Source organism: Caenorhabditis briggsae (assembly GCF_000004555.2).
Source record: "Caenorhabditis briggsae complete genome, chrIII, whole genome shotgun sequence".
Lineage (NCBI taxonomy): Eukaryota > Metazoa > Nematoda > Chromadorea > Rhabditida > Rhabditidae > Caenorhabditis > Caenorhabditis briggsae.
The window spans coordinates 10,642,341-10,657,527 of record NC_013490.2 but is presented as its reverse complement, the minus strand read 5'-3'; the positions used below and the strand labels follow the sequence as shown (position 1 = coordinate 10,657,527).

The 15,187-nt window shown below is 36.8% G+C and overlaps 4 protein-coding genes across 4 annotated transcripts in view; 2 read left to right on the top strand and 2 right to left on the bottom strand.

Moving 5' to 3' along the window:
- Positions 1-620: 620 nt before the first annotated feature.
- Positions 621-1,882, top strand: CBG06790 (the record flags this gene model as incomplete). Its single annotated transcript, XM_045244368.1, has 5 exons — positions 621-875; positions 918-979; positions 1,126-1,362; positions 1,409-1,739; positions 1,790-1,882. The coding sequence occupies 5 exons, from the start codon at positions 621-623 to the stop codon at positions 1,880-1,882; spliced, it is 978 nt and encodes a 325-aa protein (XP_045093312.1).
- Positions 1,883-2,777: 895 nt separating this feature from the next.
- Positions 2,778-4,038, bottom strand: CBG06791 (the record flags this gene model as incomplete). The annotated part of the gene is made up of 5 exons (XM_045244367.1): positions 2,778-2,949; positions 2,999-3,085; positions 3,130-3,613; positions 3,878-3,966; positions 4,010-4,038. 5 exons carry the CDS (start codon positions 4,036-4,038, stop codon positions 2,778-2,780), a joined length of 861 nt encoding a protein of 286 aa, XP_045093313.1.
- A 7,407-nt stretch (positions 4,039-11,445) lies between these two features.
- The window catches only part of Cbr-eat-4, a gene marked incomplete at both ends in the record, with an annotated part of 13,576 nt that continues 9,834 nt past the window's right edge, over positions 11,446-15,187 (top strand). Inside the window, 8 exons of the mRNA XM_002642352.1 lie at positions 11,446-11,507; positions 11,724-11,789; positions 12,859-13,072; positions 13,120-13,238; positions 13,285-13,402; positions 13,809-13,983; positions 14,796-14,932; positions 14,978-15,035. Of these exons, the coding sequence (XP_002642398.1) occupies positions 11,446-11,507; positions 11,724-11,789; positions 12,859-13,072; positions 13,120-13,238; positions 13,285-13,402; positions 13,809-13,983; positions 14,796-14,932; positions 14,978-15,035 (949 nt within the window). The remainder of the gene's footprint in view (positions 11,508-11,723; positions 11,790-12,858; positions 13,073-13,119; positions 13,239-13,284; positions 13,403-13,808; positions 13,984-14,795; positions 14,933-14,977; positions 15,036-15,187) is intronic.
- CBG06793 lies at positions 14,049-14,553 on the bottom strand (the record flags this gene model as incomplete). Its single annotated transcript, XM_002642353.1, has 2 exons — positions 14,049-14,354; positions 14,425-14,553. 2 exons carry the CDS (start codon positions 14,551-14,553, stop codon positions 14,049-14,051), a joined length of 435 nt encoding a protein of 144 aa, XP_002642399.1.

The window sequence follows — 15,187 nt, the reverse complement described above, 5'->3', positions numbered from 1 at the left end:
ATTTCTGCACATTTTGATGCAATAAAAAATTTCACCGTACACCACCTTTAAGGAATTTCGAGATTTTCAGTTATGGCGCGTTTAAAGTTGATTTCCAGGAGTAATTACCTGGAAAAACGCTGTCCAAAGCTGCCATTGATTTCCAGAGGCCTCCGCTTCGAGACCCGCCGTAAATCGACATGAATCAACAGGAAGAACACAGTCAAAACGAGTGATACAGTAGTTTACTGTTGCTGTAAATCTGGAAAACAATCGCAGCTTTGGACAGCGTTTTTCTAGGAAATTGCTACTGGAAATCAACTTTGAACGCGGCATTAAAAACTCTTTTTTTTCATTTTTTGCTAACTGTCAGTCGGATTAAACTGTCAGTCGAATTAAGAAGTCGGAAAAAAAATTGTCGGATTAAAAAAGTGACACCTGAAAATCTCTGAGACGGCGCTCGTGTCGATTTACGAGGGGGCGGAACGAAAACGGATACTGTAGATAACAAATGTATTTCTGTGAATTTAGTGGGATTTTCTGAACAAAATATTGACTTCTTGGTATGAAAATGATCGCTAGCAACTCTAGAATCTATTTTTCAGCCGAAGTGCTGTACGAAATGACTCCGGACCAGTAAAATGTGTAATGAAGCTAAAAAGGAGTTGAAAATGACACAGAATCGATTGGAGAAGTACGAGAAGAAGGCGAAGAGAACTGAAGAAGTGGAGATTCAAATGAGAGAAATGGAGGCTGAAATGAAGAAAATGAAAAAGGAGTTGAAGGAGAGAGAGTTGGAGATAAAAAAGGAGAAGTGTGAAAATCAGTATCGGAAAATAAGTATTCTGAAACTGGAAGCGAAAAATGCGAAAATGCAGTTGGCAGAGAAAAAGTTAGTGAATTTTTAAACTTAAAAATACAATAAATAATACTTTCAGTCATTCAATCAGCCAACACGATTTACTCGAAAAGATCACAAATCTTTCGGATCAACTGAAGAGTGAGAAAGAGAAATACGAGCTAATGGAGCTAAAACTAGAGCAAAATGAAGAGAATTTGAAATCGGAGACTCGCGAGAAAGAGAGGGGTTTCGAAGAGAAAGTATTTGACATGAAAGTCGAAATCTTACAATGAACTATTTTTCAGACTTCGGGCCGCTTTGACCATCATGTCAAATGAGATGGAATCGATTCAAAGAGACAATCGGAGTCTTCGGGAACAAATTGCTTCGATTTCAGAAGCTCCGCGCACTCCACCAGTTCCAGAATCTCCTTCGGAAGGACAACCAAACCATAACAGATTCGCACTGTTCAGATTCCAGAGAATCAAGGATTCGTTATATCACAAGAAACAGCTGAAACAGGCAAAGGACATGGCTGAAAAGTGGGTTTTGTGATAGATTTTGGCTTCGAAATCGTCATATTTTCAGGCTGAAATCCTCCTCGAATCTCGTGGAAATCCATCAAATCGCTGATTACGAGTACTATCAATTCGAAGGAAGACTGTTGAAATATACAAAAGAAGTAGAATTGAATATTCAAAGAATCAAAGAAACCTGTGATGTTTCCATGGTTACTCCACTTCCAGATATTCCAGAATTCTCGAAGCGATTTGTGAATTTATATTGGAGAATTATCAATAATCAGTCGATAACATCTTCTGAAATCGAAGTATCAGATTCTGAATTTTTCATTTGCTACGTGGAAATGACTTCTGAGGCGTTATCATGTCAAGAATTCAAAAAAGTGACCTATTTCGAGGTAAATTCAGAGAATTCTTTAGTGTTTTTTTTATTATCTTCAGTTTTCAGTGTGCTTCGAAATGGCTCAAAATCCACAGATCGTGTCCACATTGTCGAAGAGAAATGTTGAATCCCGAGGAGTTTCCGAATCTCAGTCAATGATTTATTTTGCTCTCACTTGCTTTCTTTTTGTTTTCATGTCATTTAGTTTTCTGTCTTGAGGAGAGTAATAATAAAATTTCGGGTTATATTGTCGAATTTAAAAAAGTGGGACCTGAGAATTTGAAAGGCGTCGCTTTTTTTGATCTACGAAAAAGTGCGGCAAAAACGTAATATTTCCGACTTTTGGCTCGTTCGAGCTGCTTTCGCAATTAAGTTCGGTTTTTCGATGAAAAACAGATTCTAGAGATGCTAGCGATCATTTTCATACCAAGAAATCTAAATTTTGTCCAGAAAATCCTATTGAATTCATAGAAATAACTTTCGTTTACTACTGTAGTGTTTTTAATGCAAGGCCTCGAAAATTGAACGGGAAGCCGCCCGCGAAATTTTCCAGGTCCCACTTTTTTTAATTCGACAATAAATGAACTAAAACAATTTCAGAGAAGGCTGGAGAGCCGGTCGATGCTCAGAATCGAAGTTCAAAAAAATAGAAAAAATAAATGTTATTACAAAAAACCAACCGGAAAAATGGAACTGAAAGGAATTCAATAAAAAATTATTATTCAAAAATATGGATGGCATTCTGTTCATGAACAAATCCGACACATTTTATTTTCTCGAGAATGTCATCAATCTATATACATTGAACAACGTAGTTTCCAGAAAATCGATGAAAAATTCTAATTATATCTATTTCAGCCAAAGTCAGTCGTTTTTCGAAAAAATTTATTTCAGAATACGCACCGAAAACATCGCCATGATTTGTTTCAGTACTCAAAATTTGGAGAATTTTTCTCAAATTTCAAATTGATATATAGAAATTGTGTCGAATATTCTTTTTTGTCATAAAAACTCAAAAGCTTCATTCATCAATCAAAAATTCAGTTATCTCTTTCTACGAATTATCGATATTATCGATAATCAGCGCAAACTGAAAGACAGTATTCGATGCAGCCAACTGAGCCAATGTCTTTCCCAAATCACTGCTCAACACTGGTTTCGAATTAATCCCACTGATTTCTCCGATGCAATATGACAAACGTGGCTGGAGACGGGCGTTTCGAAGTCTGAAATTTCTGCACAAAGGCAGGAGTATTTGAGATATTGAGCATTTACTGGCGAGCATAAAGTTGTTGGAAATTCAAAATCACGTCTTCCAGACGACAATCCGATTGGAATTCGTCGGTGAATGTCGATTGGACACTGAAAAAATAATCAGGCGTGGTTTAACTAGGCGACAGGTTTACCTTCTCTTAAGAATGTCATGATGGAGCAAGATAAATTTTACATGGACCATGGTTACAAGTTTTCCAGTACCGGTACTTTTGAGAGTTGCCGGGTGAGAAAAGTCCGGAATCGACATGTAGGTGGAGTCAGAAGTGGCTGAAGAAGTAACTGAAGAAGAGGCAGAGGAAGAGGTAGAAGCCGAAGAAGACGTTATCGTTGGATTTGATTTAGTGATTGCTGATGGTGGTGCAGATGGTGGAACTGTCGGAACCGGAATCATAAAGTACTGGTTGTCATTGACCGGCTTTTCTGGTCCCGTCAATCCCAAACTGTTCATTTCAGGTGCAATCGGACTAGGTTTGACCATTTCGCTACTGGTTGGAGTACTGATCTGACTGATAAGATTGTCGGGATCATTGGATGGAAACTCCAGATTGTTAAGATCCAGAGTTCGGTTCAATGGCTCCCGGGAGAGAATTATGGTATAGGTGTGATGAATACCGTCTGAAAATTTCGGAAATTTGGAAGTTCACAATTTTAAAATTTTATTTTTCAGAACTTCAGAATCACAGTGTCTGAGAATTTCAGAATCACAGAGTCCCAGAAGTTCAGAAGTTCAGAAGTTCAGAATTTCAGAATTCCAGATAAAAGACGAAAGAATTTCAAAACATCAGAAATTCAAAGTTTCCGAATTTTAGAATTCAAGATTTTCAAATTTTCAGAATTCCAGAATACCAGGATTTCAAAAAATAAAATTTTCCACTTTACCGTTAGATTTTTCAGTTGTGTGTTTGTGTTTTGAATATTCATAGCTTGGATCAGCGAAAAATCTCAATATAGGCGGCAAATGTTCTTGTCTGGAAATTTCAGGAATTTTAGCATTACTGTAACTCAACTCACCCAACAAGATGAACACCATCTGAAGTCATTCGGTCTCCCTGATAAAAATAATTGCTTCGGAAGAAGAAATTTGGAAATAGTCCAAAATTGGGGGAGAATAGAGAAGAGGGGATTTTGATGAGCCAAAAATCACGTGGATTGATTGGGAATTTAAGAATTTTTGGGACTTGCAAATGGGTCAATCTTCAATAAACTTACAAGGAATTTCGGAATTTTTTGAGAAATTAATAGAACAAGGAAGGGGAAGATAATAGGGTTTCAAAATAAAAAAAGTGAAGAGAAAGGTAGAAAAGCAATGTCTGGGAGAAAAGAAAATTGGTCGATCTGGATCAATCATATTAACGAGCGTCTTCAGATGAAGACCTAATGCATCTCCTCGTTTACCTATCCAACTGTTGACGCGAAAATTGGTTGGATATGGGTTTGTTCCTGGACCAGGAATTCTGGTTTCTTCTTTTAAAATATTTTTTATAGATTGATACATGTTCTCAGTTCTTGTAAGATTTTTGTATTCATCTCTCAAATTTGAAACGGGACTCCCATCATTTTTTTGTATTTGCATTACAATTTTCCAAAATTATGTACTTTCATCATATAAGTTTTTAAATAATCAGGAAAAAATTCGGGCTCTTTATGACAAGGGAGGGCCCATGAGAAAAGGGGGCCCAAGCGAAAAGGGGGCTCATGAGAAAAGGAGGGGGGGCCCAAGTCAAAAGGGGGGGGGGCCCATAGGTAAAAATGTGGACTAAGTTAAGATTTACCAATTTTTTCAAGTTTTTCGAATGTTTCTATAAAAATTTCGTACTTTGCGCATGTTTCCACAAAAATTTGTAACTTCAAAAAATTTCAGTTTAGGCCGGTTTTTTGCATGAACAACACTATTTTTTTCCATTGTAACTGTATCATTTGAAGTTATTCAGCTAGTTCCAGATTTTTTCAGGCTTAGTAACAAAAAAATAGACAAAAAATATGCAAAATATGACATAAAGTGGAATTTTCAAAAAATTATGAAAAGTGTTCAAAGTTCGAAATTTTAATGGAAACGGTCACAAAACTTGAAAAAATCGGTAAATATCAACTCAGGCTTAATTTTTCCACTTGCCCCCCCCCTTTTCTCACGGCCTCCCTTTTCGCTTGGGCCCCCCCTTTTCTCATGCCCCCCCCCTTGTCATAAAGAGCCAAAATTCGAAATCCCTAAAAAATGCCACCTTCTTTATAATGTGAATCTGATGGATCTGATCTGAAATTTGAATATTTGCCGTCTCACGATCGTCATTCCATGATTTTGAACATAAACTTGAAATTCTGAATCTCCCATAGTGGATTTCCCCAATCCCAATTTCTTTGTCCCTATTTCCAACATCACCTTCCATCGCGCACTAAAAATGTCAACGAAAACCTTTTTTTTTCTCTTTCTAGTCCCTTTCTTTTCACCATCCATTACCTCTTGTTTCTGCCTTTCAATCTTTCCACAAACTTCCCTCCCTTCTTCCCACTTTGCTCAGTTTGCCACCTTTTTTGTTTAGCTCCGCCCACTTCTAGGGGGAGAGGAGAAGCATGGAAAGCTCTTTTTTGTTTTATAGAGTCAAGTGTATCTGAGATAAAGTATTGTTAGGATCAGAGTGAACTGTGGTCCATAATCTGTTGGATTATAAAGATTGGATGTCCTATAATGTCGTAGGTGAACCGTCATAATCTCTCATTTTCATTATTAGTGTTTTTTTTAATATCCAGGTTTTCGAAATTCGAAAAAATTCTAAAGCGAGAAAACGGAAAAATTAGGCATAGGAACGGTTAAGATTGAAAGTAGGCCCCTAGGATTAGCCTTAAAACGCCGCATTTGAGGCATTATCCTAATTGTAAGAGCCTACTTCTGAAAAAAAATCATTTAAGTAAAAAATAGACAATATTGGAACTACAGTAAACCATTGATAACGACTCAAATTATAACATGTTTTCTCCTTTCCTCAATTTACTGGCAAATTTCTCCTTGTCTGCAATTCAAAATCCTTCGTTTCCCCCTTTCCGTTTCATCTTAAATTTCCATTATGACATCGGATCCCATTTCCGGAAGAAATAAAATCATGTTCTTTCATGCCTTTTTTGTTTTTTCTTCCCCATAAACAGTAGTTTTTGATGTCATGAGGAGCGAAAGCAAGATTCACTAATCCTTATATCAAATCCGGTCTCATCCTGAAAATTTCCACTTTTTTGACACTCATCCTCATCATAATCCGTGTTACTAGACTGCTATGTTTTCTCCTCCATCATTTTTCAGATATTTTTACTTGCTAACATTCTTGTCTGTTTTAACTTTTTATTGATATCAAATCGATAGATATTAATTTCCGGTAGTAGAGGGAAATCGAAAAAAGGTGTCTGTGTGTTTTTTTGCCAAAGATCTAAAAAATATTGTTGATGTCATTGTTAAGCTTCCTTTCATAATTTGATTTCTGATATGCTAATGGATTTTCTCACCCTGATCGATAATCATAGATTTCAAAGGCTGAATAAGTCCTAGAATTTACAGTGTGGTGCATAATTACCCTGCCTCAAGTTTGTAACAGCTTAAAATTGGAGTAAAAGGTTGTACTGAGCAAAAATGTGGAGTGCAAAAATTAGAATAACCCATCAGTAACCTGGCCAAGTTTCAAATTATTTGATCAACTTTGAGCTGAGTTATCGTTTGTCAAAGTAGCTTCATCTCATGAAAATCACCGTAGCATCAAAAAAAGTTCATCTTTAGAGAATCATAACAATACCTAGACTCGAGGGATCACTTTGAAAATTTTAGTAGCTTTGAATCAAACCTAAAACTATATTTCTACCAATTTTCGTGCTTTCAAGATACTTTTGTCTAAAGATAGACCAATTTTTATCAGATGATTGTGGGACACCCTGTAGGTACTGAACGTGAGAATTCCTGTGGTTTTGGAAAATTTGTTTTGGTGATGGAAAGCTGAATTGCTTGAAAATCCTGAAAGACTTGAAATTCGGAGAGATTCTGAGACATTAAGAACCTCAAGGGAGTGCTGTGAACTTGTGGGATTCTAGGTTCCTAAACTTTATAAGATTGGGATTTTTAGATTCTCAAATTCTGAAAGCCTGAAACTTCGAAATCTCAAGAAAAGAAACAAAATTGAAAATCTCATATATTCTATGGATTCAATTTCCCACTGATTTTTAGAACATCAGAATAATGAAAACGGAAATTTTCAGACCATGGCCTAGATTTTCGTTTTTAGGCCATGACCTAAATTTCAATTTTTAGGCCATGACCTAAAATAAAATTCTAAGTCACGACTTAGAATTTGGAGTCCATGATCTAGATTTTTGTTTTCAGGTCATGGCCTAGATAGGTTAGGCCTTATTGTGAAAGTTGTGGACTTGGCTTTTTAGGTTATGACCAAGTCTGATCTATCGAACTTTCGAGCCTAGCGGTTCCTGGAAACTTCTCAACTTCTCCTAAATCTTATTCACTTAATCACCATGTCTTTCTTGTAAGAGAAAGCTATCCAGTGGAAAGGATATAAGTTTTAGCGCGTGCCTAAAAGCCAAATAAATTATCCGCAGTGCCAAAGTGTCGACTCTCCCCGAGTCCGTCGTCGTTGACTGAATAATTTTATTTATGTGTTTCCCTGACGTGTTGCAATTACTTTTTTTCTCGCCTATCCAGAAGTAGAAGGCGTCGTCACCTCTCACTCGAGTGGCCTTCTGAAGGCAACGAGGGGACGTAATTCAAAACTTGTTGAAAAAAAAGAAGGAAAAGCAGTTGAAAGGTTTTCCGTTTCCACACACTCACAAAAAGGTGACGATTTATGAGGGAGCGAGAAGAAGTCAAAAAGAGGAAGGAAAACCATCAATCGTCTAGGTGCAGATCCCTTTTAGTTAGAGACTGTTCGAGATGAAGAAACGCAGAGAAACCATGACCCTAAAAGCCACAAACCCCCCTCCATGGCGCCTGAATGCACATATTTTTCGGTTTAATCAACTAATGAGATTTTCATGTTCTTTTTTGCATTACTCTCTTTTCACCTTACTTCGTCTTATATGGTGTATATGTGCATTCAGGCGTAGTAAACATGAGATGAAGCTGGAACTATAGAAGATTCTTGTTTTTCGTAAATTTCTTAGAGATTCTGAAGACGTTTGAGGTGTCTGAAGATCTTTTTTATTCCTGTAATAAGATATGGGGCATCGTTCCTGTACATGTCCGTAAAACATCGGAATCTCAAAACTTCTGAATTTCAAGATACGATCTAAAAACTTTGAAGTCCCGAAATTTTGTGGAATTCTAAATCTTTAGAGCGACGAATTTTTAGAATTCCGATTTTCTGAGATTCTGAGATTCTAATTGTAAGATTCTAAGATTCTGAGATTCTGGGATTCTGAGATTCTGAGATTCTGAGATTTTGAGATTCTGAGATTCTAATTGTAAGATTCTAAGATTCTGAGGTTCTGAGGTTTTGAGATGCTGAGATGCTGAGATTCTGGAATTCTGAAATTCTGGAATTCTGAAATTCTGGAATTCTGAAATTCTGGAATTCTGAAATTCTGGAATTCTGAAATTCTGGAATTCTCAATTTCAGAGTTTTTGAACTCCTGATATTCCGGATTTCTGGTATTCTGCATTTCTGAAATTCTGATATTACGAATATTTGGAATTCTGGAATAGTGATGGTTGGAATATTGAATTTCCGGAATCCTGAAATCTGGAATTTGAATTCTGGGATCCTGGAATTCTAAAATTCTGAAACCCTGAAATTCTGTTATTCTGAATTTCAGGAGTCCTGTATTTTTGAACTCCGAACATCTGGAATTTTGAAATTCTGAAATTCTGAAATCTGGATTTCTGATGTTCGCTTTAAAATTCTGATGTTACGAATTTATGGATTTCCGAAATTCTTGAATTCTGATTTTCGGGAAATCTGAAAATTTGAAGTTGTAGGAATTCCGAGTTTCCGGAATTCAGAAATTCTGATGTTTTGAATTTCTGGAGTTCTGAAATTCTGAATTTCTGAAAAAATCGAAAAATCCATTCCAAGCATCCCTGGTAAGAATCACATAATCTCCAGATCCTGAAATTTCCGAATCCTGAATGTCTCAGAATCTTGAAAATCCTTAATTTCGAAACCTCAGAATCTCGAAAAATGAAACTTTCGTTCTCCGTTTTCTGTTCAGGTACTATTTACGCCAACACCCTTTAGCCGAATCAATTGCTATAGATACCAAAATCTAATTTTCTTTTTATGCCTTTCCTATAACTCGATTTCCTATCTCCTCTCCAACACCTCAACATATATTGGAAGAAGCTTCCACAGCTAGAACCAAGAAAAAGATTAATCGACACATTTTCCTGGATGTGTGTGTGTGTTGCAGGCAAAAAAAGTCGTCATCATCATTGGTGAGGTGGTGGTGCAGTCCGTCTTCTTCTCCTAGTCGTTTTCTATTAATGTCAACTTCATTCATCTCTTCTTCCTCCCACCATCACACATCCTTCTTTTTTGCTTCTTTTCGTTTTTTCTTTTTACACCACACCCGTTTTTGACTTGAAATCAGATCCACCTCCGTTTCCTGTGTATGTGGGGGAAGGATGACGTGGATTCTGGAATACGGAGAACGAACAAATTGGTCCTAGTTTAGGAATTTTAGGGGAAAATTCAAAAAAGAAAATTGGTGCTTTTGGTTTTGACTTTATTAAAAAGGGTTAAATGAACTGTCACCAGAGATTCTGAAAATTTTTTGGCTTATATTAGGATTAACAAGATTTTCAGTTACATATTCTTTGAAATTTCTTAATATAGGAAATTCACTGTTTTTCCAAATCTGAATAATCAACTCAGTTTAATCCTAGAAGAATTTTTTCTATCTCACCGTAGACACATTCCCCTCCCTTTAACTTTCAATTTTTAGCCAATTTATCTCGGCTCCTGTGAATGATCTCAAAAAGTGATAAACTGATAAAATGTCGTTGAAAAAGTGGTGAACATTTTATCAAATGACAATTTTTATATCTCTCATAGCAATCAATGTGGCTCATAATTACCCGGCCTCAAGTTTGTACTGGCATAAAGTTTGAGTAAGGCGTTGTACAGGGCTCAAATTTGGAATTTAAAAATTCCAATAATTCATCAACGAGCAAACCAATTTTCAAATTATTTGAGCAACATTGAGCTGACATGAGTTATCGCTTGTCAAAGTTGCTTCATCTCATTAAAATCACAATGGCGTGCTAGAAAAATTACGCCGTTCATTCTTGGTCAATCATAACAATGCCTATCCTCACGGAATCGCTTTGAAAATTTCAGTAGCTTTGAATCAAATATAAAATTATAATTCTACCAACTTTCGTGCTTCCGTGATACTTAAGTCTAAGGATATACCCGTTTTTATCAGTCCGGGTGATTGTGAGCCACACTGTAAACCTATATGATTTTTAGCTCAATTATCTCGGTTACTTCAAAAGACATCAAAACTGTGTCAACTAAAAATTAGTTATCGTAATGTCACCAATATTTTAGCAGTTGATATATTTTTGATATCTTTTTCAGGCATCGAGATAATTGAGCAAAAAGTTGCCGGTTTAGGTGAGCTTCTTATAGAAAGAAAACGGCAGCGTCGAAATTTTCGAAAAGTTGTTTTTTACTGATAAGCTCCGTTCCAACAGTGTTCTGGTGTGTGGAGCTTCAAAATTCACTTTTGGTTTTCTTTGCTGCTCCGTCAGTTTCAAAAGGCAACCCATTCCCTTTCCAGCTCATTCATTTTGGTCCGGAAATGGTTTGGTCACTCACGTGGCTCTCGGCTTCCTTTTTACTCAAAATCCAAAAAATCCGACATGTTCTTATGAACCACAGAACATGTTCCAAGCTGACAGGTGTTTAGTATTGATTCCCAAAAAAATGCTCTGTTTTTCTCTACTTTGTCCATATGAAGCCTTTCAGTTAATTCGAGCGGAAGACTAGAGCACTAATGTAAACGTCATTTCGAATTACTGAAAAGGATGTATGTGGATTTCTTATTTCATATTTTTTCTGTACTACTTCTTCTTATCCCTAAAATATTTTTTGCTTTCACATATTCTCAGATATGCATTATAACAACGTTCCAGTGTTCCCTATACCCCAAAACTCACATCCATCTATCAAAAACCGGAGAAAGAAAAACCACTTCTAGAAAAAAGAGTAGGAGCTGTCGACTTCAGAAGCAGAAGTGCATGTATAAATAAGTAGTAAAAAGGAGGAGGTTGTGCACCGCCACGGGTCCTCGCCTGTCGAGAGATCATAAAAAGCGACTCTGAAAAGTAGAAGCCTCCCGTCACGACGTCTTCTTTATCGCTTCCGTTTCTTTATTACCTTCCTGGCCTTCTTCTCCCACCCAACGTCTTCTCTTTTTCTTCCAACACGTCATCATTTTTTTAATGATTACAATTTCCAGGAATGTCGTCATGGAACGACGCTTGGGATCGTGGCAAACAAATGGTCGGGGAGCCACTGGCCAAGTAAGTAACCATAGAAGAAGGCCATAACCATTTCCGGAGTCTCGAAGAAAAAAGGGGGCATGTGGCCGTGAAATTATTTCGACAAAGTCAAAAAATGCACTCATTCAGACATAACCACTTACTAACCTCTTAGATTTTAGGTTCTATGTTTTGGTTCCTTATGTGACCAACTTCTAAGCACTACGAATTTCCGGATAACTCTCTGTTTTTTTTCAGAATGACTGCAGCTGCATCGTCGGTCACGTCCGCTGCAACGGCGACATCTGCAGCACCTCAACAAATGTAAGTTTTAAAGGCGCAGGTGTGATTTTGATCTCGGAAAAAATAATTTGATCTACTGAGTCACCTGAACTCGAGCCTAGATCAAAGAGCTGCGATCCTTTCATATACGGGTGATCATGAATCTCTAAAATTGCTCCGACGTTGCTGATCTGGATTGAAATTTTTAAGGGACGGAATTCAAGTATCGCTTAGCTGAAAATAAAATTTTTCCTATTTTTAAAAGCACGAAATCCGAGAAATTGGATCATAAATTCGGCTAATGTGTCTAAGAAAGAGTGGCGCATAGGCACCCGGGCTAAAGTTTGGGTTAGCATAAATTTGAATAAAGTGTTTTTTCGGGACACAAATTTGGAGTACCAAAAGTCAAATTATTAATTATTAAACTGGCCAAGTTTCAAATTATTTTATCAATTTTGAGCTGAGTTATCGCTTATCAAAGTTGCTTCATCTCATGAAAATCACAAGAAACATTACGCCGTTCATCTTTGAACGATCGTAACAATACCTAGACTTGAGGAATCGCTTTGAAAATTTCAGTAGCTTTGAGTCAAACGTAACATTATATTTCTATCAATTTTCGGGCTTCCAGGATACTTATACGAAATTCGACTTTTCGTTTTTTTAAATGCGAAATCGAAGATTCCGATTTAGTATTGTTTCCAGATTAATCTCGATTTTTTTTGAAAACAAAAAATTCCTACCGTTTTGACCTTGATTGCTTACAAGCAAACAAAACCAATCACCAGCTCACTAAATTAATTACTAAATTAGGAACTAAATCTCACAAGCAAAAAACTGAATTTGAAGATATAATGATCTAGGTAATACAAGTAACGGTCTTCAGACAAGATCAAGGGCATAAACGATGAGACGAGTTCAAATATTCAGAGAAAGACACTATCTGTCCTCATCGGGTGGTCTCATTCTTCTTCTCATTTTCACGTTAGCATCTGAAGAAGGATGATAGACTAAAGAATGAAAAAAATGTAGAAACTACAGTGTTTTGATTCATAAAATATGTTTGTGTGTAGTTTAATCGGAAGATCTGAGGATACAAGAACGTTTCCAGGCAAGAAGAATCAAATGAGAATCCGATGCGAATGCACTCGAACAAAGTTCTCCAATTCGTCGAACAAACTTGGATTGGAAAATGTCGAAAACGCTGGCTTCTTGCTATTCTTGCCAATATGGGATTCATGATTTCCTTCGGTATTAGATGCAACTTTGGAGCCGCCAAAACGCATATGTACAAGAATTATACGGATCCATGGGGCAAGGTTCATGTGAGTGGTTCTTAGATAACGAATTCTAAGAATTCAACAAAATTCAGATGCACGAATTTAACTGGACAATAGAGGAGCTTAGTGTAATGGAGAGTTCGTATTTCTATGGTTACTTGGTCACTCAGATTCCCGCTGGATTTCTTGCTGCCAAATTTCCACCCAATAAGTTGGTGTTATCAGATTTATCTATTTAGTTATCGATTATTTTTCAGATTATTCGGATTTGGAATCGGTGTTGGTGCATTTCTAAACATTCTTCTTCCGTATGGTTTCAAAGTGAAAAGTGATTATCTTGTGGCGTTCATTCAAATTGCTCAAGGATTGGTTCAGGTGAGACGCTAATCTTCAATTTCGCCAAACAAGCCGTCAACTTTGAGCCCATTTATCTTGGTTCCTGTGGAAGATATCAAAAAGTGGTAAACTGATAAAATATAGGTGATATTGTGATAAACGTTTTGTTAAATAGTTGACAACTTTTTGATATTGTTACAGATAATGATACATGAGCTCAAAGTTTGCAATTATGGTGGCAATCTATTAGATTTTTTTTTCTGTGAAAAATTTCAAAAAAAGTCAACTAATAAAATTTTAGTCATTATATCACAAACATTTAATCGGTTGACCACTTTTTGATATCTCTCAGGAACCAAGAAATATAAGCTTAAAGTTAAAAGTTACAAAGTCCTTCTCTTACAGGTTTTACGGTACCTAATTTAATTATCTTTTATTCTTCCAGGGTGTCTGCTACCCGGCTATGCATGGGGTTTGGAGATACTGGGCTCCACCTATGGAAAGATCGAAACTCGCGACCACTGCTTTCACTGGCTCCTACGCTGGCGCTGTTCTTGGCCTCCCCCTATCCGCTTTCCTTGTCTCTTACGTCTCCTGGGCTTCACCTTTCTATCTTTATGGTAAGCATTTATTTCCAAAACGTTCAGTCATGACAAAAAAAGAGAATCATAATAACGTAGTGATATCAATGAAAAGATCTTTGTGGTTGTTGACTTTGCAAAAACGATCCGTCGATGGTTGGCCGCCTGTTCAAAGTCCATGACTCCAACTCGACTGGATCACTAGTTCCTTGCCAGCTATCAGTGACAACGCCATCGCCAGTGAATGTGATTCTGGCGGGGCGAAGAATTCTTCTGTAGACGGTTACTGGGGTTCGTTCTCCAGTCAGATAAGTGGACTCGGTTTGTGGAACCTTATCATTGTCGACAACATTCACTCGATATCTAATGTGCTCTTTGTCTTCCGGAAGAGCAAGTTGGCGAGCTGTGTTCTGGAAATTAAATGAGTTAGAGTTGTTTGGAAGGATCTTAAATGGTCCATTCTCAGTTGGGACTACTCACCAAATCAGCATTGATAATCCTCCTGGCTATCACTCTTGGTTCTCCGTACAAAATAACATTTGGTATCGATTGAGCTTGAGAAACTTCATAAGAGATACAAGACACAAGTATCAGATACAAGAAGTTCATATTTTCAAAGTAACCGTTTTATCTACATATTAAACTATTCTTCTCCTTTTAAACTAGTCTTCCTGCTAGGCCCCGCCCCAATCTGTTCTCTTTTCTTGAGAAAAAAAATCATCTCTTTTATGGTGACAAACATAAGACAGTTCCATTACACTTCACAGATGGATAGATAACATCAATAGAGAACAGTAACCGAGAAACAAAAAGGAACAAAAAGAAAAGATTACAAAATAACTTTTTTTCAGGAGTATGTGGTGTCATTTGGGCTATTGTTTGGTTCTGTGTCACTTTCGAGAAGCCTGCATTCCATCCAACCATATCACAAGAGGAGAAAATTTTCATTGAAGACGCAATTGGTCATGTTTCGAACACTCATCCTACGGTAACATTGTGAGACAAAGGCTGAAATTCAGAATTCATTTTTTAGATCCGCTCGATTCCATGGAAGGCAATTGTCACTTCGAAACCTGTATGGGCAATTATTGGTGAGTTTTGAAAAAAGGGATATAAAAGTATCCTAGTATCTAAACTATTGTAAAACCTGCGATAAAAATCAAGTTTGAGCTAATTTTTCTTGGCCCCCATGATATCAATAATCTGTCCACTGTTAAAATGTTTGCGATGTTATGATAAAAAG